Source organism: Trichoderma asperellum, chromosome 1 (genome assembly GCF_020647865.1).
Source record: "Trichoderma asperellum chromosome 1, complete sequence".
NCBI lineage: Eukaryota > Fungi > Ascomycota > Sordariomycetes > Hypocreales > Hypocreaceae > Trichoderma > Trichoderma asperellum.
This window is the reverse complement of record NC_089415.1, coordinates 1,290,984-1,315,147: the sequence shown is the minus strand read 5'-3', so window position 1 is coordinate 1,315,147 and position 24,164 is coordinate 1,290,984. Positions and strand designations below refer to the sequence as shown.

Below are 24,164 nucleotides of genomic sequence, written 5' to 3'. Positions count from 1 at the left end.
GACTATTCTGGCTGCTATAATAGTGATCTGCTGTATATTCTCTATATCATTTACATATTTGTTGTCCTTTAGGGTTCATCGTCTGCCGCATGGCCCTATATAGATGCAGGCAGCTTATTCTTCACAGATTGACAACTGACACAAAATGGAATGTGTAAATAGCCATTAGCCTTCATTTGAGTCACAACGGCGTCTTTTACCTGTGAATTATTTCAAATACTATTCGCACCGCGTCCTCAGCTCATACGTAACTCGCCTCAGCCACTGAGAGCGCCGGACTCCGCGGAGATGCGATAACTCCGCAAGTACCTCGCCTCATATCGAGTTTGCAAAGGTACAGGGGATCTCCTGTGGTGCCTGCCTACGAGGCAGCAGACTTAGTAGCAACCTATACTTTTCAATTAAGCATACTTTGTAACAGCCGCGACTCGTTGTTCAATGAAATTAGCCCAACAGGTTTTGACTCTAAACCAATTCGTATTGAAAGTAAATATTAAATGAAATTCATCTTCTCTCTCTTCCCATTGAATCAATTTTTTCCCCAGTTAAGAGGGTGAAACTGCTGTGGAATTAGCAGTGTCCAGCCATATGCCACTAACACACTCCGTATAGGCCCTAACATAAGTAGGTACCTGGTAAAGGATTGGGTGCTATAGGGAACGACATGCTCACCTTCTCTGACTTTGCACTGCCTGCATGGAAAAAAGGCAGATCGAATCAAACAAAGAGAAGGGGATAAAACAAAACCCCAAACGTCTCAATCCGTCCCAAATAAGCGCGCCGTTACCGCTATATATGTTCCTCCACCGCCAACGTAGCCTTCGCCGTCGGCATTAGCTTGGAAGCCAATATCCCAGCCCATATCCAACGATGCAGAACCTCACGCCGTCCGCGGCGGCCGATGATCCATCCGCTCGCAGAGCTGTAAGTCCATGCCAATCCATTGATTATTGTACCCTCCACGGGCTGTGGATCTTGCTTGCATCGCATGTATCACTGCGACGGGTGTGTTAAGAGGGGTGGTGAGGGAGCTTATAGCGGGAATTGTTCCAATATGACTTTATTGCTGATGACTGCGCCTCAGTGCGACCAATGCCGTCTACGAAAGGTGAGTTGGGGCGTTTGGTGAACACACTGCCGCGATATACGGCACATCGTCCCTCTGCTTGGGAACCTAAGCTGATGGCTTTGTTTCTTTAATGGAACAAAAGATTCGCTGCGATAAGGAATGGCCGTGTTCCAACTGCAGAACAGCAAAGCGTACCTGCACGTCCACTGGTGCTGGACAACGACCAAAGGAGCCTCGGCAACGAGTCCTTATATCATCTCAATAGTGCGTCTATCCCCGTCTAGGCATACATGGTTGGAAGCATTCTCATCTCGCTCTGTATTGCTACCTCTGCTACCTCTGCCATCTCCGCCACCTATTGCCATCTTCTCATTCCTTCATATCGTGCTGCTAACTAGCCTGTCCCCCCAAGTGAAAGGAAGATTGACCAGATCGAAGCTCGCCTCGGCAATATCGAAGTCCTCCTCAAGAACATTTCAAATTCTACAGCCACAGATGCCTCCAAACTAATCCACACGCCGGCAACAACAGACCTCAACATCCAAACCACCTCATCAAACGCCGACTATGACAGCGCCAGTGAAGAGTCTGTCCTCGGCGGCGACTCAGGGCTAACCGTGCACACCACCTTCGCCAGCGAGTTCCTCGAGCGTGCCGTCAAGAGAGCGCCTCTACGAGCTCTAAACCCAAAGATGGAGACTGCGCTCGCCAATCTCAGCCAGCTGGTCGACATGCAAAAGAAGCGCTCTATAAGCCACGGGCCTCGCTTCCCTTTGCAACAGCCCGTTCCTCCAGGGGGCGTGACCAAGATGGCGATGCCGCCGGTGGGTACAGTAGTTTCTCTACTGAAGCATGTCAAGAGTAAGTTTGAATCTCCCACATCGAGGATGGAGATGGAGAAGACCCTTCCATGGATGGAGAACAAAGCTCGTGAATATGCTAACCTGAGACTCTGCCACTAGCCGCACCTCCTACCTTCTTCACCATCCTCTGCACTCTAGTCGGCATAAAGGACGTTTCAGACCTCTGCAGCACCGTCTATTTCCCTACCGAAGACTTTTCAGACGCGACCTTTGCTGTGGTCAATGCCATGCTGTACAACCTATTTGTAGAGCAACACTCGCTGGCGAAAGAGGAAGCGGTCCGTGAAGAGTACAGCAAATACGTCGCCATCTGCAAGGCGAATCTGGAGACGACACTGGCCAATTTTCCTCTTTTCTTGTCACCAAAAATTGAGAATGTGCAGGCCTTACTTCTTGGGGTGAGCTTAAATGCCTTCCATACTTGGAAGTCTCCTGTCTATAAAAGTTGAATCGTCACTAACTAATGGGTACATCCTATATAGTGCCTCTATGCAATCGACGTCTCCAGACCTTCTGTAGCCTGGCACCTCATCACAATGGCCGCCTGGCTGTGCCAAGCCGGTGGCTACCATCGAACAGAATCCCTCAGGAATGACCCCCCACTGGTTGCGCGGCAAAAGAAGATTGTCTTTTGGCACGTTTACACTTTGGACAAGGGATTGGGTCTAAGACTTGGACGAGCGTCGGTGATAGCGGAATGTGATATTGATATCCCACGCGAGTTTGAAGTGAATGGCTTTGATCATCTAACCTCGACTACGTTTCCGACATTATGGGTTAAGATAAGCAGCTTACAGAGCCGGATTTACGAACAGCTGTAAGGGTTCTTCTTCTTCTTCTTAGTTTTTATTTCATGCGCACAAGCGCTAATGATGCTCGTACAGATACAGCCCGGTTGCCCTAGCAAGCCCCCAGGCTGACTTGGTCCAACGAGCCCGAGTCTTGGCTGCCGAAAGCAGCAAGCTGGAGATTGAGACGGACGAGACGCGCGAAAAGGTTTTTGCGCTGCTTAAATCGATAGGAACTTCGGATGTTGTCGACGTCTTTATCAAGGGCGACGAGGTCCAATTCTATGTCACCAAGACGCTCATCTATCGAGTCATCCCGGCCCCAGAAGGCTCCATCTCTCGATTTTGTGACGAGTGTCTGGATGCGGCGCGCCATGCCATGAAAACACATCAAGAATGCGTTGTATTCATGGATATTAGCTCGTATATGCGCTCCATGTATATCCATTGGTAAGGACAAATCCCCATGGGAACCAGCTTTCTAGGGGCCTAGAGATTATACACCTTCTTTCGTTGCTGTATGCTGATACTATATCGTGATATTCATAGGAACCTCCTGCTGACACCATTTGCCCCGTTCTTCGTCTTGTTCTGCTACGTTATCGAAACATCTTCATTTGCAGATCTCAAGGTTCTTCAGGACTTTGTCGACTCCCTCGAAGCGGCGAGGGGGCTTTCAGAGCCCATCGACAAGCTCTACCTACTTTGTAAAGTCATGTTTGATATCGCTAAGCTGTATGTGGAAGCCAAGGCCCAGCAGCAGCAGGACGAGAACTCTATCCCCATCGGAGACGAATTTGAAATGTACTTGAGCCAACTGGGCTTCATCCCCAACGAGGACCAAGTCATGGCCAATGCTAGTACCAACGATGCTGGCGCGCCAGTTCAAGGCGGTGGTCAGGTGTCGCAGCTTGCAGATTGGTTTTTCGGCAGCCGTAACATGATTGGCCTTTTGGAAGAGGACCTTTCTCAGATAGACTCTCATAGGTGGATGCAGCCTGATGAGATGTAGGGGTTCTGGCGCTGAGCGACATTAAAAGAGACGGCGTTTCAGGTAGCATCATGCTTATGTAGTATTTCCAATACCCATTAATAGAAGACGGCATCCGATTGTTGATTCAGCGTCAAGCTTTTGGCGCTGACCGCGTCAATCAGTGGGAAATCTCGGGTCGTACAGCTCGTATCCTTCGTCCTCCGTATCACTCTCCACCAGCGAGCTCTTATACGCCAATGGCAGAGTCGAGGCCGCCTCCTCCGTTTCCATCAGTTCTCCAGGGCGTCGGTCTCCCAGTTTATGAGGTGAATCTGTCGATGCCGTCTGTGGTGCCTCGACCGATGCTGCAGGCTCTGCAGGAGCAAAAGCGCTCTTGAAGCCAGTCTTCTTGAAGCCGCCCTTTTTGAAGCCCCCTCCACCACCACTGCCGGCACCGCCACCGCTCGATGACGGCGCATCCTGGTCGTTGAGCTTGATGCTGACTATGCCGTCTGCCTTGGCTTCTGCCTTTCTCGCCTTGGCGCCGGCGTTGGGATCGCGCACCATGGCCTTCATGTCCTTGAGGCGCTGCTTGTGGCTGTGATCGTAGCTGCTGAGATGGGCTTCATAGTCGTTCATGCGGGAGTAGCCTTTGGAGCAGAGGCTGCAGTAGAAGGACTTCTGGGCCTCTTTGGCGGAGGAGGTCTGCGCCGGAGGAAGGGTTTGGTGTCTCTGGAGAGAAAGTCGCGTTAGTGTTGGCGATTGCAAATGGCGATGACAGAGACAATGGTACGTACGGGAGGCATTTTGGACGTTGTATATCTGGATCCGTAGCATCAAGAGAGGGAGACTCGTGTGTTGATTGGGCGAGGCGCAGTTTTTGCGGGTGCGCTGCCTTGAAGCTGGCGATACGCAACTTTTTGGTGACAATCGCGATAACGATGGGGAGAGTATAGGCAGAGCTGCCGGAAACTCGGAGCCCAGAGCTCCGTGGAAGCTATAGTGGGGGCTCTTGTGCCTGAAAATGCGTGCCTTTAGTAGGTACCCTGTACTTGGCCGATACTGACCAGGCCCTACCGGCAGCGCAAGACTGCGGGGTAACTGACAGGTACAAAGGCGAGTGCTTCGGTCCTGATAGCGCAAGTTAGCGGTCGGCTTCAGCGGGAGGCTCCCTTGCAGCGCTACCGCCGGGCTACTAAACACTGCTAGTGGTAGAAGAGTAAGGAATACGCGCTGCAGCTTTGCTTGGTGAGTGGTTTTGATGAGTGGCATTGGTGATTGATGGCAGTAAATTAGACAGCTCATTTCGCTATGCCGGTGAAATGCAAGGGAGGAGAAGATAATAGGATACAGCATGGAGTGGGTGTGGCTTGCATGGCAAGACTCCATCCTCGCATGTGCGAGCCGTACGTATCTTGTGTAAATACGTGTTCATACATGCCTTAGCACGAGCAGAGCTGCTTTGATATGCTGGATGCCTAAGATGCTATGGCGTATAAATGATGCTATTCCACATTGAATAGCATGCTAGAACTAATAGAGTAAGATATTCCAACGGAGGCAGATAGAGCTGTGCCTCGAACAACGATGATGCTTGAGCTGCCACTGAGCTAATACCTAAATACCTACTAGGTAATACCTAACACCTAATCCATGTAGCCGAAATGTCATTACCGAACGAGAGTACGAGCGCTCCAATCAGAAAAGTTCAAACTCAATTTGAAATTAATGTCTTGAATAGGCCTTTAAAAGCAGGAAGAAAAAGGCAAAGAGTCCAATCACGTAGAGTTAAAACTCTCCATTCAGCTTCTGCTTTGTCTTCTTGCATAAACCTGTGTTGTGTTTGATTTTCCCTTGAGCCTAGGTTAGCGGACAGCTCCAGGAACCAGCCTACTTCCCCAATAGGTATAGACTCACCCCTCCATGATACTATTACAATCTTCGCTATTGGTCCCCGACTTTGAGATTGGCAGCTTAATTTTTTTTTTCCCAACATAAGGTAGTAGTGGCCTGTTTCTCGTACTGCTAATGCAAGTCTTACTCGGACATTTTCGTCTTTAATTCGGAATCTTTCCACAGTCTAACATCGAAAGAGGGAATTTTGAAAATCAGGCGAGGAGGGAAAAAAACCGAAAGAAACCTGAAAACCACCAAAACCACCGCCAATCGCCATGGAGAGCGATTGGGACGCTGAGAGCCTGCAGTCTCGGCGAGATCGGAGGGACTCGACCTCGACGTACATTTCTCTGCTCCAGCTCGACCCTGCGCCCATGGACTCGGACGGGGATACTCCGACTGAGAAGCAGAACCCAATGGAGTCCCTGTCTTCGGATGGCGCCTCCATTGATCGAAGTGTGGGCAGCATCAAGTCTGGCTCGACCATGGCCCCGGGGCTGAGTGGCAGCGGCCACGGCGCCATCTACTACCGTTCGTTTTGCCCTGGATGACCCCTGATTGGCTTCTCTTGCGTTCCGCTTTTGCTTTGCTTTTTGCACGTTCCATTGGTTTCACTTGGCTGCTTTCATGTATTTGTATCCTGGATTGGGTGGTGGCGGATGGGCGTGTGTTCTTATGCTAACCCGCTCGCGATGATGCATTATGCTATAGTCACTCGGATGCAAAAGTATTCCAGCTATGCTGTGTCCATGTTCACCACTATGCACCTGGCCAATGTATCTCTCCTTCCGGCGATTACACGAAGCGTGGCTGGCTCGGAAACCTACCTCCTTATGGGCCGGGAGCTCTACCAGACGTCCATCACGGAACCGCTGCTGGTTGGCTTGCCGGTCTTGATGCATATCGGCTCGGGGATTGCTCTACGCCTGCTGAGAAGATCGGAAAACATAAGACGATATGGAGGATCGACGCCGGGTATGTTTCCGTTGATGAGTTCACGAACCGATAGTACGACGTCTTCATCTCGCTCTTCGGTCCGCCTATGGCCGCAGGTGAGCTGGATTTCTTGGTCTGGCTATGTCTACACGGCCTTCTATAGTGCCCACGTCTTTATGAACAGAATCCTGCCCCTGGTCGTGGAGGGAGATAGCTCCAATATCGGACTGGCCTATATTTCCCATGGCTTCGCCAGACACCCTATGATTGCGGGCTTTGCGTACAGGGGCCTGATTGGAATCGGATGTAGCCATATGGTTTGGGGACTGGCCAAGTGGTTCGGAATCGCGCCCTCGACAAATGGCTGGTGGGGAAGCCAGGCCGTCACGGTTGATAAGAAGACTAAACGACAGCGCAGGCGGCGTTGGTTGGCGATTCAGGCTGCAGTAGTGGCAGCGGCTGCATTGTGGGCGGTGGGAGGGCTAGAGGTTGTTGCGCGAGCTGGAGCGTCCGAAGGATGGGTTGGAAAGTTGTACGACGATCTGTTTGCCAAAGTCCATCTCTGAGGATCGGGGCGATGGTATTGGACGGTGGCAGCAGCAATGACCAGGGGTTGACAGCTACCCCAAGCAATGACGGCAATGACGACGACGAATACACACGACTTTTACGAACATAACGTACAAGCACGCATTGAACAGGGAGTGGGAGCACATTTCGGGGAGATTCGAGTCGAGGATATGACTTAGCACGGCAATGTGCAGATGATCTACGCTAGGGGAACGGATAAGGCCTGCCCGAAGCATTGGGAGGATCCTACTATGTACAAGCGGATGATTTGTTTATCCATTTATTTACAAAGTCCATTTTGGCATAAATCCGAACGTGTGTGGATAGGAGTGCGAGAAGAGGCTGAGACGAGGGGAGCTAATTGGAGAAGCCAGCGAGGGCGTCCTCTACAAAAGGTAGAGAGGGAGGAGGCGTTTACGACCAATTTTCAAAACACCACGGAGACCATCATAGGCAGAATCTCGCCACAAACAGAAATATACGAGAATAGGCTAAGCAGAGCTGAACTCGAAGCCTGAGCTAGAATCGTCCAAGAGCTGAGCTGCCTAAAGAAGGGGAAGGGTTGCTGAACTGTTCCGAGCTCGCTCAGATTGCCAGGAGGTGGTATGGCATGCTGGTCTCTGTTTTGCTTCTTTTCTTTTTTTTTGTTGCTAGCATGCATGCAATTTGCACCTTGAATCATGGCTTGGACTGCCTGTATGGCCGTCTATTGGCCCTGGCCTCCGCGGCTGATCCAAGCGTACCTGCAGGCGTCTCCTTTTAGAAGTGATTTGGAGCAGGGAGGGGCAGAGCCGACAGAGCCTACCGTTGGACTAGAAAAAATAAATGTGTTTGAATTTTCAACTACTTTTTTCGACGAATGTGAAATAGAAGGAGATTTTGGATCAAAAAGAAGACAGTGTGGACGATAAGAAACGGCCCCATGATGGCTTCTTTTGGTGTTTTCGACGGAGTGTTATTGTAGCCCGTAATACAGCTACAGCACACTCATGCCGTGCAATTACTAAGAGGTTACGTGTACCTGCTTGCGGGGAACGCTATATCGGTGTACCTTGTGCTGGGGGTTCGGTGCCAATGGCACGAAGTGCGGGTAGCATTTTGCAGTGGGATGGATAGCGCCTGCATTGCCGATTGGCCGGCAGGTGCGATGGATGCTGGACAAGAATCTCTGAGGGAGGTGAGGGGCGCCATGTAGGAGAGAAATAATAGCTCGAACAAAGGGGAGAAAAAAAAGAAAGGAAAATTAATGTAAAATAAAATGCATTAAAACGATTAAATAAAATAAATAAAAATCCCAACCCAGCTCCGGACGCATCCCGCAGACCCGAACAAGAGCCTCGCCAGCCAGCGTAGCACTGAAGGAGCCTCTGCGGAAAGGGCCACCCACTATATAAGAGCCCGGCGAGACCCGAGTTCCAGCGCGCTGATCCAGAACCAGAACCTGGAGCCCCGACCGCAGCGCCTTCCCTCCAGCGCCATATGCGCCGTCTAGCGATTGATTTTAGCACTGCAGCCGTTTATAGTGGCCGGTTAGCGACCTGTATTTTTGCGATTTGCGATTTCTAGCGGTGCATTTCCTTCGGTACCTGAGACAGAGGCTCACCTCGACCCCAGAACTCCCCTTCCAAAAACACCATCCGTCCATATTCCCACGTTGTGTGTCACCGAAGCAAGTCTTTCCAATTTCTCGTTTCTTCCTGGTGTCTTTTTGTTTGTCTCTGCCTCCCTTGAGAGTGAAAAACCACCAGGCCGTTCCTCATCCCCCCCTCCTAGCTCTTCTCTTTCCTCTTTTCCCTTTTCTCGCTTCGTCAGATTTCACCTTCTTTTTTATGAGAAGCCACCGCTGCCATCCCTCACATATACTTCCCATCACACCTTCCCCACCGCATCCTCCCAGACTCTCGCTTGTTGAACTTTGCCTGTCACCCGAAGGGCGAGCCAAGAGCAGCAAACCGAGAACCGAACAACTACGGCATTAGGAACACAGATGTTGTCTTTCTCTCTTCTTCATACTTCCGTGGAGAGGCCTGTCTATAGCACATAAATAGGTGCCGCACCTGTGCTGGTTCTCTCATCAGCATTGCAAACGCAGAGCGGCACTCATATATACACAAACACACCCTCTGTATACAATCACGTACGTGCTCTCTCTGTGTGTTTCTCTCCTTCTCCTCCCATAGCCTCGCATTCTTACCGAGTCTTCCACACAGCATCGCTCGCAAAAATCATACACAGCCATGCCTTCCCACAGCATGAAGAGGAAGACGTCGTACAGCAACCCCGGCAACGCTGATCCTCTGCTCTATCCCGGCGGCCGCGATGTTTTGTCCAAGCGGCTGCGTCTCGCCAAGCCCGCGTACGACGTCACCCGAGGCGTGTCCGACGAGCTGCTGCTGCGTATCTTCTCCTACGCCGACGAGCAGACGCTGCTGAACCTGGCGCCCGTCTCGCGGCAGTTCTACAGAGTCTCGTCAGATCCGCAGCTGTGGCGCAAGCACTATTACCGCAAGTTCATTCTGCCGCGCGCCAACCGCATCCCGGGCCTCCAATTCTCAAGCAAGTCGTACACCCGCGCCCCGAGTACATGCGAGGCTCACGGCCAGGAACAAGGCCAAGGCCAAGCCTCAGCTTCTGTGGGGGCCGAATCCGAACCGGGTAGCAGCATCATCAGCCGCAGCAGCACCAGCGCCACGAGAGCGTTGCCCCCCACGTCGTCGTCTTTCACTGACCTTGACATCGAATCCATCAGGCGGCCCTTCAACCCCGTGGACCCGTCGGGTAAGACCAGAGAGGCTCCAGATGTCGACTGGAAGCAGCAGTACAGACTGCGGCACAACTGGGCCCGCGGCCTCTGCGAGGTGCGCCATGTTCAGGTCAGCCCCGTCAACTTTTCCTTGACACCCATCGAGGAGCGTCGCACCCTGGTCAAGGTCGTGGACGGCCTTGCCGTGACGGTGGACATGCAGGCTGGACTTCGCGCCTGGGACTTGCGCACTCAAGAGTCTATCGCCCAGACAACCACCGAGACGGACGACGGCATCTGCCTCGTTCCTACGGCCCTGGCCCTGGATGGGGCGAGGCTTTCTGCAGATGTCTTGGACATTATGCTTGGCTTCAACGACGGCACCTTTGGCATCTGGCGGCTGATTATCTCCAAGGGGAGTTTGTCTGTCTTGTATCGTCAGGATAAGAGCTACGTGGGTAGACTTATATCGGTGGCCTACTCGTACCCTTATGCCGTGACGGCTGCAGAGCTGGGCTTCATTTCGCTGTATACATTTGAACAACTTACAACGGAGCCTGGCACTGAGCAGACTGCTACAGCGGCTGGCGCGGGCACTTCTTCCTCTTCGCCGGTGGAAGAAGCTGCCAAACACCATGGCGGCAGAGAAGGTGACGATGTAAACGAAGAAGCACCATCTATGTTCCAGGTGTACAGCGAGGTTATCAAAAGCGGAACTCTCTCGCATCCCCACGTTTTGTCCTCACTCAAGTCGGATTATTCGCGACAACCCCTCGTTTTGTCTGTACGCAAGCTCAAGTCGTCGGCTGTTGCTTCCATCGCCTACTCCTTCGACACTGTAGGCGGGTGGGCCATTGGTGTCCAGAACTTTGACATTCGGCCTTCAGGCAGCGCCCAGCCAGATGTCATCACATCGCGCGTTGCCTACACTGTGCCTGCTGAGACCGGCTACCTCGTTCCCCCCCCACCACGCCCACCGCGCTCACCGCACTCGACAAAGTGCTCTTTCTGCCTCGACTATCCAGACTTGTACCTGGATGATGGAGAGGGCGGACCGGCCAAGCTCTGCTACAGCCATCCATATCTTCTAGCCACTATGCATGACAATACACTTGTGCTCTTTATTGTTACTGCGACAGAGAAATCGTTTGCCATTTCCAACCCCATAAAGCTCTTCGGCCACACTTCGGGCATCGCAGACGCCGACATCACTCCGGCGGGCACGGCTGTTAGCGTGAGCGAGCGTGGCGATGAAATCAGAGTCTGGGACCTAGACAGACACTACGATGGCACGAGTGTGGAAGTCAGACCTCGAGTGAACAGGGGCTCTGACGATGCTGGAGACGCTTCCTCAGCAGAGGATGCTGAACATAGACGAAACTGGGTCGGGACTGACAATCAGAGGGTAACCGTTCTTCGACAGACGCCGGATGGAAGAGAGAGTCTGGTCACGTATGACTTCACATGATTACTGACAAGTAAAAAGGACAAAACAGCATGTATTGCATTGGACGGGTTGAAAAAAAGAAATGATTTGTTTTTAAAACATCTCGACAGATGGTTCGGATGTGACTGAGAAAGCGAACGCATTTCGGTTTGGGATCTTTTGGCAGGCGGGCTCATTTGCTATTTATATATGGTGGTTATTCTTTCTTTTCATGAATCTGGCGGTGTCTTTGTTTTCATTTGGTATTGAAGATTGCATTCGGTGGGCGATGGAAGGGATATAATGCTGGGAAGAAACTGCCTGGGAAAATTCATGATCTCTCTCTCTCTCTCTCTCTCTCTCTCTCTCTTCTTTTTGGCGTCAAATGCGATTTACTAAGATAGAATTATCAAGGAGACATTCTCATGATTCTGTCTCAGCTTGTTCGTTAAATTTCGCTTCATGTATCGTCTAACCTGCTCTCGCTCAGTACATGCGACGAATAATATGTCATTTTTCAAATCTCATTTCATAAATCCTCATTTTCTTTCATCTACGGTTGCCCAATCTATATTACGGTAACGGGCCGGATGAGCTCCGCTCGATTGAATAATAAGCATTCTAAATTCTGCCTTGCTTACCCCGAACACGAGGAAAAGGGAATGAATGGCAAGGGGAACCGGCCGGCTGTCGCTCATTTTCCATCCCTGCCAAATGTGCCCCGGCCGCTTCGATGCGACTCTATACCTTGATAAGCGACAAGCCTGTGAAACATGAAGATGCTCGCCAAAAAGAATCCTGTGGGGGTTTGACTTGGGATACTATGAACGTGAGTGGGAGAGGGGCAAGAGCTGAATGACAGGGAGCTCGCAAATAATAAACTGTTACTGGCAGCGGTGAATAATGGATGGTATGAGTTTGCTTTGTTGGCAGTACTATTTTATGATATGTAAGATGTAGGTTTTTGAGTGGGATATTCCAGGTGACGGTATGGTGGTTAATGTATATGAGACTTGCAATATATGGCGTAAGACTTCAGCATTGCATCGACACATTCATGTACTGAAATAGGGCTAGAGCCTAGAGCGTTGGGATTTCGAATATTGAACACAGATGATGTATGCGCCGTTTCCGAGTATTCTGGTATTGATTCGTCCGATTAAGGCTGTTGTACATCACTGAAGTTGATGTGTTGCATATCTCATGATTAAAATTGAACGCTTTTCTTCTCCTTCTTGTACCTTTACTTGTTTGTTTTGTCCATTCACATCTCAAGACCTCTCTGCAGCAACCTCATCCGCCTTCACAGCTTCCCTCTCCTCAGCTCCAGGCCAATCCGAACTTCCTTTCCCCTTCGTACCCTTCTCCACGCCCTCTGGCAAATCCCATCCATGCTCTCTCACAGGATCACTAGCATTAGCATTTGCGGCAACGGCACCCAACCCCGCCCCTTCCTTCTTACGACCGTGCTCATGAATTTTCGTGCCGGTGTGCTTCTTTCCAGGTACTTGTGAGGCTACCTCTCGGCCTTCGAGACCCTCCTCTGGACGGCCGTAGCCCCAGTTCACATCCTTTGATGTAGCGCCGGGAAAGTCTAGAGGGTCTGACCGAGCAGAGAGATCGACTTCGGGGTTGTTGGCCTGGCCGGGGACTTCTGAAATGGGGTTTGGTCGGAATGATGCTTCTGCTGGGGCTGTTCCTGGGGGGTGGATTTCGAGGTGAGATTCTGGGAGGCGATCGTTGCCGACTTTGATGCCAGGCTGGTGCTGTAGAAATTACGCCGTTAGTATGAGAACTTGAATGTAGAATAGTATCCTTTATCGCGAATTTGTTTAGTCATGACTTACTCCCCCTTTCATCATGGGTTCAGATGGCGGACGGCGAGCGTGGAATTCGCCCGAGTAGTGTGCGGGATGTTCAGACATGGCAAATATGGGTTTCTTTTAATTATTGATTGATGCGAATATGATTGTAAATCTTGTGTTTGTGTGTATTAACATTCTTTCATTCATCGCTGTACGGGAGTATATATATTCATATTGGAGGCGAGTCTATGAGCTCATAGAGTCGTGTCGTTGCCAGCGAATTACATCATGCGCTCTCCACCGACATGTGAGAATAACGGGACAGATTGCTCGCCATCTATTACATAAAGAATGATCTGCACGTGTATGATAAAATCGATACCTCATTCTTTCGAAATACAATGGCAATGGTGAATTTTTTTTTGTTTGTATGAAATGAGAGCTTGTGAATCCATTTGTGGCGTCAGCCTCACTCACTTACATGCCGCTCAAGTGAGCCATCATGACTTTATCTTTTACCAACCAAACTGCACTCGTCAGAAAAAAAAATTACAATTAGATATTTGGAAGCTAGCTGGTTTATAATACGTCACTAGACAGCTTTATATTCTTCATCTGCCCGTTAATTCCCTTTCCAATCGCCGCAAGTGGCGCCTCAATCGCCATCGGCCCCTCCTCCATGTATCCTCCCCAGATGCCCATCAAGATAGTCACTTCTTGGCGCTGAGCGCCGACCGAGATGAAAGTCTGCGGGCCAATGGCCTCAACCTTGACGTCGCTCCATTTGTTCAGCGGCAGTGTCAGATTGACTGGGTAAGCAATGTTGTCGGAAACGAGCATGAGGTTGGTTGACGTGCCGTTGCCGTTGAGGAAGCTGCTGTCTGGGCCCGAGAAGAGCGCACCGCCGTGGGATTTCGGAAGCACAGAGAAAGAGAGCGTGTAGTTGCGTCCCTTGCTCGTGAGAGGAGTCTTGAGATAGGCGCTGTGTCCGCTGAGCTGGAGAGCGCCGCCACTCACATAGGCACCGTTTTGGAGACTGCCGTGATAGCCGTTTCCAGAGCCGTCTTGAACGGTGCCTGATAAAGATGATACAATGTTGCTGCCGAAGCTGTATGATAGAATCGTTGGGCCCTTGGAAGGAATCCGTTGGTCGAGATTCTGATCTGGCACGGCAGGCTGCAGCGTGGCAAATAGACCGGCATAGTCCTCCTCTTGCAGCGAGCCACCCCATTGCTTATCAGCTAGAGCAGGCAAACCGTTGCGGACCATGTAGTAAGCCTCGTGATAGGTGCTGGCATTTGGACCCCAGTCATTCCACACAACAGCCAAGTGTCCAAGCACGTTGGGACTGTCTCGAGGAGGGTTGTTGGTGGCGTTGGCGTTGTCGAGAATGTTGGGCGCAAATGCACTGCCGTCGGGAGATCCGTGGAAAACGCGCTGAATGTCGAGCTCTTTAGGATAAACGTTGCCGTCTGAATACTTGACATCAAGGTAAAAGTAGTCATCGCTGTTAACAATGGTGTAGCCGTTGTCAATGAAGTCGAACAGTCCGTTATCCTGGCCGATCTGCCAATGCTGAATCGTCACGTCTTTGTTGACGTTGATAGAGCCTGGTTTATATGAAGGAGGGAAAGTGCCCCAGATACGAGTGCTTTTACCAGAGATGGATTGGATGTATGCACTCATATCGTTGACAAAGGTGCTGTACTCGTTAATAAAGTTGCTGTCGTACTCGTCTGCCCCAATGTGCACAATCTTGGAATGGAAGTTGTTGATGGCAGCCTTCCAGTACGACTTGACTGTTGGAAGCGTCTCTGGATGACTCAAGTTTAGCATACTAAAGTCAGAGAGAGCAATCTCGGGCCTCCAGTCTGTGGTTGCTATTGAGTGTCCGGGTGATTCAAATTCGGGTATGATGGTTACACCGCGGCTTGCACACTTTTGCTGCAAGTTATCGAAAACATACGGGCTGTACGTTTCATTTGTTGGCCTGGCAAGTCCGGCAACTGCTGGATCCGTGGAGGCGATGCGGAAACCAGCATAAAGCTCGAGGGCAAGTTCATGGGTACCGAGCTTGGCGGGATCCCAGACATGGTCGCTGAGATGAAGGTGGAAGACATTTTGCTTGAAGAATGACAAGTAGGAGCACAGCTGTGCGAGAAAGTCTGCCGGGTAATAGTGGCGGCCAACGTCGAGCTTGAGTAGGTGAACGACAATAAATAGTCAGTTACTTTTTTTGCTCCTGAGACTGATAATACTGTGAGAGCTGCTTACCATCATGCCTCTCTCAGACCATCCTGGGGAATCAACACCCCTTCCAATCTTCAACTTCTTATCGTTGATCAACGCCTGCTGAAGGACTGTTCGCGTTCCCCACCATGCTCCAAGAGGGCTCGCACCGCTGATGGTGATCCCTGAAGAAGTGACAGAGAGACGGTAACCTTCTGAGGTCTTGTTTCCCGCGGCATTGACGAATTGCGACTTGTCATTATCAAGAGTCAGGTAAATTGCATTTGCAATGGCCTTGGAGCCCGGCAGCAAGACGGCATTGACTCCAATACCAGCAAGATCACCTTGGAAAGTCTCTGCAAACTCCCACAAAGAGGGAGGAATCAAGGTTAGGCCATCCTGGTCACGAGTAGTAGAGTGCGCGAGGTCGACAACAATCGCGTGGAGATTTCTCAAATCATATGTCTTGTCAGAGGTGATGTTGAATGGCACAGTCGGTATACCCAAAAGTTCCGAGCGAGCTGTCTACTTTGTTAGAACTCAATGAAGTCTTCCAGATTGATCTTGAACATTACCTAGGGAAACCAATCCCACGACTACTAAGAGAAACCTCATTGCTGCGACAATGCTTCTCTTCCACCTAGCATTGGCCTCTGCGAGGGATGTCCTTCACGCCAAGAAAGGCCGTCATAATCCATAAATACGTATGCCATGATGCTCCCAAATTGGCCATTGTCCTCACCGGTCCTCTATTCAATCGCGTAACGTTACAATTAATAACCCCATGGGGATAAACGTCCCGGTTGAAGCGGAGTTTTAGCCGGGGTTGACAGCAAGCTAAGCGAGAAGAGCATCGTGATAGATAAGAGATCCAGTCTATCGATATGTCAGTTCCACCAATAATATCGCTTGTAAAGACAACTTCTATATCTACTTACCTTGGTAGAAGATTTGTTAACTCGATTTATGCTCTAGGAATAGAAATACCATGCCGATATGCTTGGGGCTCTTGAAACAACAAAGCTGTGGGAAATCCGCCCAATTTATGTATTAGTGATGTGGGGGTCACATATCCAGATCGGTTGCCAGATCGCCCATCGTTTCGGCAGGCTAGTACGAAGTAGACACTGGGCTGGGATCATCGGCAGCCTCATAGCCGAGTTGAGCGCTGTGCAGGTTGATAACTAGCTGGACTCAGGCTGGTAAATGTAACATCGATGAATTATTGTCCAGGGCGAGATGAGCTGAAGATGTACCGAATACGCCTCTGTAATACGGCACCATACCTCTCTAGTTAGCAGTTGTGAAGTCAGCTGTCAAGCGGTGCCTTTTAACTGGCCTTGACTAGTTCCTACTATGACGCACAAAACTCAAACAGCTGCCTTTTCGATTTTTTTTCTTATACCTATTGAGGTCCTGTATTTATTCATCTCTATTACCGCCTCTTCTCTACACGATAAACTGGGTTGCAGATGGACAACCTTGGCATTTCATCGCTCCGCTTCGTCATAGAAGGCACAATTCTCTGGCTGTCCCGAAATCGTTTCCTTGAAGCTCTCGAGCCTGAGAACCATCGAGTTGGAGGCATTTCTATTTCATGGAGAGCAATGTTTTCAACGAACTGAAGAATTCCACTTCGTCAGCATTTTGAGGCGCAAACGTCGACTAACGTGAGTATGTACAGTTGCCCGATCGTTGTCCAATTTTCTAGCTTGGTATATCCTCCATTTGAGGATGGATTCTTGCTTTTCTAACTCTCAAAAGATATCCACGAGATATACTAAGTGGGCCAAATATCAGATTCTCCACGAACAGGCAAAGGACAAGAGTTTCGAGAATAAAGAGAACATATATACTCTTTTAGCCAGCATCTACGTTAGAAACAGGGGACGCCTACACTCGACTGTATTCGACTCTTCGAGATGCAGATACGAAATAGAGCCCTACATTTAGATACAATTTCCTCCCAATTACTATGCAAGAAGGGAGCTTGTATTTGAGAATATTGCAGCAATTCCATTGGCCGATTTTTCCTTAGCAGTCCGTGAAGTTCCGATCGGTTACCACAATTTGAAGGTGCTACTGTGCTTCGCGATAGAAAATTCTAGCTGCGATGAAGCTGGAAGATCTGTTTTACGACTCAACAAAACCTTGTCTCCTGCATCGAAGATCTTTTCAACGTTAGACGAAGATGGTTATTACCCCATGAAAGACAATCTATGTTTGGTAACCGATCGCTACACTGGTTAAGTTTGCATTTTTCGTTTTGCGCTGGATATCGATTCTCGAATCTCATAGACGATATCAAACCAATCTTGAAAGTAATGGGAATAAAGGGTGTCACACCAAATACAATACTCACTCCAGAGAGTTTGTTTCTATCACAATTGGCGATGACCAAGGGCTCTCAGTGTCGGTGATACATTTTCTGCCTTCTGGCGGCGCAAATACAGAAGCTCGCATTTTGAACGACAACAGCCATATCTTACGAAGAGTTTTGTTTTAAGAATGGCGCGCTGCGAAGTCTATTACGAAAATTGCTCTCCCTGAGGAACCTTGACTCTGCTATAATATGTATGGATGGCTGACTGAGACCCATAATGCTTAAAGAAGCCATGACAAAATAGTCAACTCAAAAAGGATCTTCCGCCAGTGCCTTGAACAGGGAAGTAGAGATGAATCCCTTCCTCCCATATTTCTTCCCCTATTGGACTATGCTAGCTTATCTACTAAGCTTCTCTAAGCAGCTTATTGCCACCGCTTCGCCGAAGCACCACGGCACATCTTTAGCCTAACATTGCTGTTCATCGCCTGGTAAACGAGGTGCTTTTGTTGAACGTGGACTGATACATGATTATAGACAAAACGTACAAGGGTCTGGCAGAGATTACCAACAGGCGATTTTTGCCTGAGGGCGCAGGGTTTGATATAATATGTCCTGGTAATGATTTGAAGAATACCTCTCTTTGAATTGGGGACTCGATCTTTTCTGGTCAGCGGTCAAGCTAAGGTATCCTTCACCCAATCGTGATTACTATTGCACGAAAACTAATATGGGTCTTACTACCAGGGATGATTCCTGTCTCGTATGAAATTAGGTCCGGCCAGACATTCTCCAAATACAAAGCTTTACAAACATCTCTTGCGTATACGAACGATATGAGCATGCCGCCCATACCGAACATAATGCTGAACATAAACGCTGGAGAGAAGAATCCACGCCCTAATGATTTTCCAGAAAAGGACCTTGACAACAGGTAGCCTCATGGCGCCATGCAACTGCTACTTTGGGAATGTATTAGCGGGATCTTACAAGCATCGATTTTCCAGGGACGCGGTGGCGCTATCTGCCAGAGCATAATATTTGCGGCTAGACTTTTGAAGAAATTAGTACTACTCGAGTACGACATTGAAGACTGTATCGGGATATACCAGACTATCCTCTGCAATGCTGCGTAGAATATCTTATACAATATTCTTATAAACGGGGCCGCAATAAGTACAAACCTATTCTTCGCGCATCTTTGATACACACAGGACCTTGCCATAGATCGCTATCAGATACATCGTCTGCTTTCTACGCTTAACATCTCCATTCAAAAACAGTTCAACAAGTTGAATGTCGGCATATGCGCTGTCAAATATCGCGCAACTCGTCACGGCACGCCATCACGCCCGCTTTGCTCGCAAATGGCATCCCCTTTGGCTGGGAGCCAGGGTCTTTATGCCCCACAATATAAACGATACTACAAAGCAATTTACAGATTAATACCCGCAGGATAAACTCATGTCAATATAGATACGTACCAAGAAACCTGTGATCCGTACGAGCAGAGCAGTCATATCAAACCCTGTGCCTGATCGAGGTAAGCTTTTAACGTCCCCATTTAGAAGGTCCCCGAGCGCTTACTGGGAACCCAGGAGTACATATGTAAATACTATTCACGATAGTTGTTAGTACAGCTGTTGGCTCCAATCCGACCTTCCTCTTTTAATCGCCATGGGCTTACTGGAGGTGTATTCGTGTTTACCGTGTCATACCACGGATAGGCTGTACCTGAATCCTCAGGACAGGCCATGTCAAATTACTACTACCTACTACTATTATCCCATGCACATCGTATCTACAATATTGCGATGGCGTTCGAAAGTACAGTCGCTGTTTGGCCAAGAATCAAGACCCCACACACCATGTCAACTAAGAGGGCGTTCACTGCTAAGCAAGAAGGAAGATGCGAATGGGACGTTACGGACGGTGGTAGGCATCAGATATGACGCTACCTTTATATGTGGAAGAGATATACGGGTATATAACCTTGAAGGGAGCTCGCCTCTCCGCCATTCTCTCAGACCAGCGAATGCAGCATAACAGTAGGACTCCAAAGCTTGCGGCTGTCTGCGAAAACATAATGGTGGCGTACCTCCGCTTGCTGCCCCTTTTGGGTCTGCTTCTAGCAGATGGGACTGGTGTAGCGGCTCAAGGTGTCCAAGGGGTGTCCAAAGGGCAAAAGAGCTGGACAAAAGAAAGCCAATCCTTTTTTGTTCCAGGTGCTTACATTGTTGAATTTGAAGACGAGAATGTAGGCTCACTCCCTGCTTTCCCCTTCTTATAATGCCACTGATGAATATACTCTTCGTCTGTTTCAATATGCGGCCGTTCAACTTCTGACATACGTTTGTGGGTAGGACGAAGCAGCTCTGTTTAGCGATCTCCACAGACACGGGTTTTCTGCAACCAAGCGACAGAGTCTCAACTCTACTCTTTTCAAAGGAGCTTCTTTTCAGTTGAATTCCATTAATCTGGATCCGTTGTCTACGGCTGCCAGGATTGCATCAGTTCCTTCTGTGAAGCAAGCTTGGCCTGTTCACCTTCTAAAGCGCCCAGGAAGCTCAACACTCACCCCACCAAGTGGTGATTTTAACCACTCGGATGAAGTTGCAAATATCATCCACAGAGCAAAGTCCGCCAACGACACCTATTCACCCCACGTTGCCGTTCAGATCGATAAACTTCACAATGCAGGAATCACGGGCAAGGGCATCAAGATCGGTATCATCGATACTGGAGTTGACTTCAACCACCCTGCTCTGGGTGGATGCTTCGGAAAAGGCTGTGTAGTCACTTACGGAAAGGACCTGGTTGGTGACAACTATGACGGCTCCAATACTCCTGTTCCTGGCCCTGAGCCCTATGCTAACTGTACTACCCACGGAACACACGTTACTGGCATCATTGGTGCTCGGTCAAACCCTGTGGGAATTGTTGGTGCTGCCCCTGGCGCAGAAATTGGCATGTACCGAGTCTTTGGCTGTACTGGTGATGTTGGAGCCGACGTTGCAATGGCGGCAGCCACCCAGGCTTTCGAAGACGGGTCAGATGTTCTCTCACTGTCTCTTGGTGGAGCCTCTGGTTGGACAGAGGACGCCTTCTCCGTTCTCTTGCAAAGAATCGTGGATGCTGGCGTCCCATGTGCTGTCGCCAACGGTAATTCCGGCTCAGCAGGATTGTTCACTGCAGGCACCCCAGCCAACGGCAAAGGCGTGACGGCAGTATCGTCTGTCGAGAATACGCTAACACCGTATTACGGTACCATTGGATACGCAAACACAGATAAAACTTCCACAGCTGGCCAGCTTCCATTCGTTTACGCAAACGGAGGAAATCCACTCCCGAATATTACTCTGCCTGTATTTGCAATTACCCCCAATGTCACCACAGATGGCACTTATGCCTCTTGCAACCCTCTCAATAGCAATGCGCCGACCGACCTCAGTGGTTACATTGTTCTTGTTCAGTATACCCTTGGTCCATGTGATACTTGGACTGTTGCAGAGTTCCTTGCAAAGAATAATAATGCTAAATACATTTTGTACTGGCTCGACCAGTCAGGAAAGTAAGTTAATGTTTTGCCCTTTATCAGCGGCATATTGGAGCTAATAGATCTTGAATGCAGCGCTTACTCTCCTGGCTCGGACGCAGTAGGTTATGGAATGACTACCCAACTGCAAGGCCAAATCTGGATTGATCAACTGGACAGCGGCAAGGACCTGTACCTGACCTTTTTCGACTCAGCATCTGCGCCCAAGGGTTCAAGTTTCCTCCCTAACCCTACCAATCCCAACACCATTGACACCTTCACCAGCTGGGGCCCAACATGGCAAGCAGATGTCAACCCTTCAATCTCCACAGTCGGAGGTTCTATTCTTTCTACTTATCCACTGAGCGCAGGGAGTTACGCTGTTGAGAGTGGCACTTCCATGGCCACACCGCTAATGGCATCGATTTACGCCTTGCTTATGGAGGCACGAGGCACCAAAGACCCCAAGACTCTTTTGAACGTATTGTCATCAACAGCCCTTCAGCTGCCATTCTATGATGGAACAACACTGTATAACGAGTTGGCTCCTGTTGCGCAGCAAGGCGGTGGTTTGGCTCAAGCTTATGATGCTGCCCACGCAACAACTCTACTTAGCGTCTCAAGCATTTCTTTCAATGACACGGACAACTTTGTTAAAAAAAAAAGCTTCGCAATCAAGAACACCGGAAAGAAGAGCGTCACGTACACGATTGGTCACAACCCAACTCTAACCATGTACACATTTGGAGATGGCTCGACTGGTCACTACTCTGCGCCTTTCCCAAATCCCATCGCCGACGGCGCTGCAGCTAGCCTTTCCTTCTCGGAGAAGAAAGTAACCGTTCCAGCAGGTGGCTCAGCCGCCATTACTGTTGTAGCAACCCCTCCTCATGGCTTGAACGCGACGGAAGTGCCCGTTTACAGCGGATACATTACCCTCAATGCCACCAGCGGCGAGAATCTCGCCATTCCCTACTTGGGAGTCGTCGGTAGCCTGGCTAAGCTCCCAGTGCTGGATACAGACTTCAATTACATGATTCGGGAAACTGTTTTCGTGTTGGACCCAGTCCCTGCAAACTATACATATGTCGTCCCTGTTCCAACTTCGACAGTGTGGAATGAGACTCTTGTTCCTTTGCCCGATTATCCTGCTATCCTTCTCCAGATCGATGCTGGATCTCCCCTCTTCCGAGTTGATCTCGTGGCTGTTGGCGATACAAAGTCCAAGGTGAACACAACGAATGTACTGGGTGCTGACATTGTTGGCACCCTACCAGGCTTCCCCATCCCGTTCGCTCCAAAGGGAGAATGGATTGTTGCATACACAGGCATGACTCAAGAAGGCATAGCCACTCCTGCAGGGACCTATCAATTCCTTGTTCGAGCGGCAAAGGTCTACGGTGACGTGAATAATCCCAAGGATTTCGAGAGCATGCTCACTCAGCCATTTAACATGGCATACAACTGGACGGCTGCTGCACCGTCGAATTGAGGATCTGTATGAAATATAATAGATTGAAATTGTTTTGAAAGATGGAGAACTGTATATGAATTTTAAAGATTTAGCCCAGGATGTGTATATAACTTTTCTTTGTGACTTATACCACTCACCTAGACGCTTTCTACTACTTCTTGTGATACAATAATTATTTTACAAAAAAAAAAAAAAAAACATCAGTATTGAGCCTCATGGAAATGAAAACTATTAATAAGCCCTAAAGAATTATACCGATATGATCAACAGGCCTGCAACTGCTGCAATTCGCTACTGCAATTCTCTATACTGGACATCTGACGCACCTGAATTCAATCACGTGATCATAATGTAAATGCTCATGCGTCACCAATGCCACGCTGGCGGTTCAAGCTGCTTGATTCTCAATCTTCACATTCTTCACATATCATCAATCTAAATGGTTTCCAAGTATGGGAGTGTTTAGAAATTGCGCTGCAGTCGTTAATTATTTTGCTAGATCTGGCTGGTGCTTATGGGACGTAACCACGAAATAGAGCTGGGCAAGCATGGCGTTGAGAAATACACTTGGCAGAAATTAATCTGTAACTCCTTAAAAAAATGTTTAAAGATAGGAACTAATATGTTAGAAATCTAGATGACTCGGCATCACATGCAAAGGTTAAAGCACTTCGATCGTGGACTTCTGAGACCAACTTTTAGGATTCACGGCGACCATACACCGGGACCAGCAACTATTAGAGGCTTGTTATTCATGCATTCCCCCTGCTTTCCTTGTTCATTTGCCTTGGAAAGCCCGGCAACTCAGATGATAGGAAAAAAGATGTCGAATAACGACTGCATCAAAGAGTTCGAAAACACGTACCTATAAGAGAAGTCCACGGAGCAACCATGGCTATAAAATCCTTCCACTAGGGTGGTCTTTACTGAACTTGAACTGCCCCTACAGGTATAGTTGAATGATGAGTGATCGGTACGAACTACTCAGCAGCTGATGTATCAAGACAGCGTTTATGAAGCTAACGCACAAGCATTAGACTGTACGGTATTTTACATGGATATTTGAGGATATTTGACCACAGAGGAAGCATCGTCTGAAATTCCATAGGAGAGATAGCCATATTAGTCTCGACTGCCTATTATCTCAACAAAAAACTTCGTTAAAATCTCGCCTCCAACAGCTGAGGAAGGCAATATTGAACAACTCAATTTTAAGATTTCTCAGAGAAACATACGATATTGCGGAGAATATTGGAAATGTCGCAGGTTACCATTACTATATTATTGAGTTAAGAGCTGCAGAACATTTACTCTACGAAAGAGGTCGAAAAAGTAGGTCTAATCGACAACAGAGCAGAGGGAGGTCAAATCGGCAATAGAATAAAGGTTGGTCTGGCTGTCTTGTTGACAGTGTATGAGATGAAAATCCGCTGTCTATGACACGAAACACATCCGATATGGTGTAGTGGCTAACATCGCTCGCTCTCATCCTTCGAGTGCCGAGCAGCCCTGGGTTCGATTCCCAGTATCGGAG

General features: G+C 49.1%; 8 protein-coding genes and 1 non-coding gene across 12 annotated transcripts; 6 read left to right on the top strand and 3 right to left on the bottom strand.

The window, feature by feature from the left end:
• Positions 1 to 655: 655 nt before the first annotated feature.
• On the top strand, positions 656 to 4,876 carry TrAFT101_000384 (uncharacterized protein). Of its 4 annotated transcripts, XM_024910484.2 has the most exons (8): positions 656 to 924; positions 1,085 to 1,108; positions 1,212 to 1,333; positions 1,482 to 1,930; positions 2,032 to 2,330; positions 2,415 to 2,749; positions 2,817 to 3,170; positions 3,270 to 4,876. In XM_024910484.2, exons 1-8 carry the CDS (start codon positions 871 to 873, stop codon positions 3,730 to 3,732), a joined length of 2,100 nt encoding a protein of 699 aa, XP_024764590.1. In that variant the 5' UTR covers positions 656 to 870; the 3' UTR covers positions 3,733 to 4,876. The 4 variants fall into 4 exon arrangements, with proteins under 4 accessions (XP_024764590.1, XP_065982105.1, XP_065982106.1 ...); XM_066126008.1 differs by lacking the exon at positions 656 to 924 and having other exon boundaries at positions 1,048 to 1,108; XM_066126010.1 differs by lacking the exon at positions 656 to 924 and having other exon boundaries at positions 1,086 to 1,333.
• On the bottom strand, positions 3,800 to 4,886 carry TrAFT101_000383 (uncharacterized protein). The gene is made up of 2 exons (XM_024904351.2): positions 4,491 to 4,886; positions 3,800 to 4,425 (listed from the first exon to the last, which is right to left on the bottom strand). The coding sequence occupies exons 1-2, from the start codon at positions 4,497 to 4,499 to the stop codon at positions 3,868 to 3,870; spliced, it is 567 nt and encodes a 188-aa protein (XP_024764589.1). The 5' UTR covers positions 4,500 to 4,886; the 3' UTR covers positions 3,800 to 3,867.
• A 978-nt stretch (positions 4,887 to 5,864) lies between these two features.
• On the top strand, positions 5,865 to 7,091 carry TrAFT101_000382 (uncharacterized protein; the record flags this gene model as incomplete). The annotated part of the gene is made up of 2 exons (XM_024904350.2): positions 5,865 to 6,120; positions 6,301 to 7,091. 2 exons carry the CDS (start codon positions 5,865 to 5,867, stop codon positions 7,089 to 7,091), a joined length of 1,047 nt encoding a protein of 348 aa, XP_024764588.1.
• A 198-nt stretch (positions 7,092 to 7,289) lies between these two features.
• Positions 7,290 to 7,613, top strand: TrAFT101_000381 (uncharacterized protein; the record flags this gene model as incomplete). Its single annotated transcript, XM_066126007.1, has 1 exon — positions 7,290 to 7,613. The coding sequence occupies one exon, from the start codon at positions 7,290 to 7,292 to the stop codon at positions 7,611 to 7,613; it is 324 nt and encodes a 107-aa protein (XP_065982104.1).
• An 814-nt stretch (positions 7,614 to 8,427) lies between these two features.
• Positions 8,428 to 12,373, top strand: TrAFT101_000380 (uncharacterized protein). Its single transcript, XM_024904348.2, has 2 exons — positions 8,428 to 9,232; positions 9,306 to 12,373. The coding sequence occupies exon 2, from the start codon at positions 9,333 to 9,335 to the stop codon at positions 11,304 to 11,306; it is 1,974 nt and encodes a 657-aa protein (XP_024764587.2). The 5' UTR covers positions 8,428 to 9,232; positions 9,306 to 9,332; the 3' UTR covers positions 11,307 to 12,373.
• Positions 12,374 to 12,464: 91 nt separating this feature from the next.
• TrAFT101_000379 (uncharacterized protein) lies at positions 12,465 to 13,227 on the bottom strand. Its single transcript, XM_024901683.2, has 2 exons — positions 13,112 to 13,227; positions 12,465 to 13,030 (listed from the first exon to the last, which is right to left on the bottom strand). The coding sequence occupies exons 1-2, from the start codon at positions 13,187 to 13,189 to the stop codon at positions 12,536 to 12,538; spliced, it is 573 nt and encodes a 190-aa protein (XP_024764586.2). The 5' UTR covers positions 13,190 to 13,227; the 3' UTR covers positions 12,465 to 12,535.
• Positions 13,228 to 13,643: 416 nt separating this feature from the next.
• TrAFT101_000378 (uncharacterized protein) lies at positions 13,644 to 15,913 on the bottom strand (the record flags this gene model as incomplete). The annotated part of the gene is made up of 3 exons (XM_066126006.1): positions 13,644 to 15,265; positions 15,344 to 15,819; positions 15,874 to 15,913. 3 exons carry the CDS (start codon positions 15,911 to 15,913, stop codon positions 13,649 to 13,651), a joined length of 2,133 nt encoding a protein of 710 aa, XP_065982103.1. The 3' UTR covers positions 13,644 to 13,648.
• A 3,794-nt stretch (positions 15,914 to 19,707) lies between these two features.
• On the top strand, positions 19,708 to 22,648 carry TrAFT101_000377 (uncharacterized protein; the record flags this gene model as incomplete). Its single annotated transcript, XM_024909348.2, has 3 exons — positions 19,708 to 19,878; positions 19,985 to 21,192; positions 21,253 to 22,648. 3 exons carry the CDS (start codon positions 19,708 to 19,710, stop codon positions 22,646 to 22,648), a joined length of 2,775 nt encoding a protein of 924 aa, XP_024764584.2.
• A 1,433-nt stretch (positions 22,649 to 24,081) lies between these two features.
• Positions 24,082 to 24,164, top strand: TrAFT101_000376. The gene has a single exon. It is a non-coding gene; the product is annotated as a tRNA-Glu (tRNA).

Excerpts from the sequence above, each read along its gene's own strand:
- TrAFT101_000384 (XM_024910484.2), top strand. The coding sequence starts at position 871 with ATGCAGAACCTCACGCCGTCCGCGGCGGCCGATGATCCATCCGCTCGC. Across the intron at positions 1,334-1,481 it reads GTCCTTATATCATCTCAATA|TGAAAGGAAGATTGACCAGA; the intron begins GTGCGTCTATCC and ends TGTCCCCCCAAG. Across the intron at positions 2,750-2,816 it reads AGCCGGATTTACGAACAGCT|ATACAGCCCGGTTGCCCTAG; the intron begins GTAAGGGTTCTT and ends ATGCTCGTACAG.
- TrAFT101_000380 (XM_024904348.2), top strand. The coding sequence starts at position 9,333 with ATGCCTTCCCACAGCATGAAGAGGAAGACGTCGTACAGCAACCCCGGC.
- TrAFT101_000379 (XM_024901683.2), bottom strand. The coding sequence starts at position 13,189 with ATGTCTGAACATCCCGCACACTACTCGGGCGAATTCCACGCTCGCCGT. Across the intron at positions 13,031-13,111 it reads AACCCATGATGAAAGGGGGA|CACCAGCCTGGCATCAAAGT; the intron begins GTAAGTCATGAC and ends TAATTTCTACAG.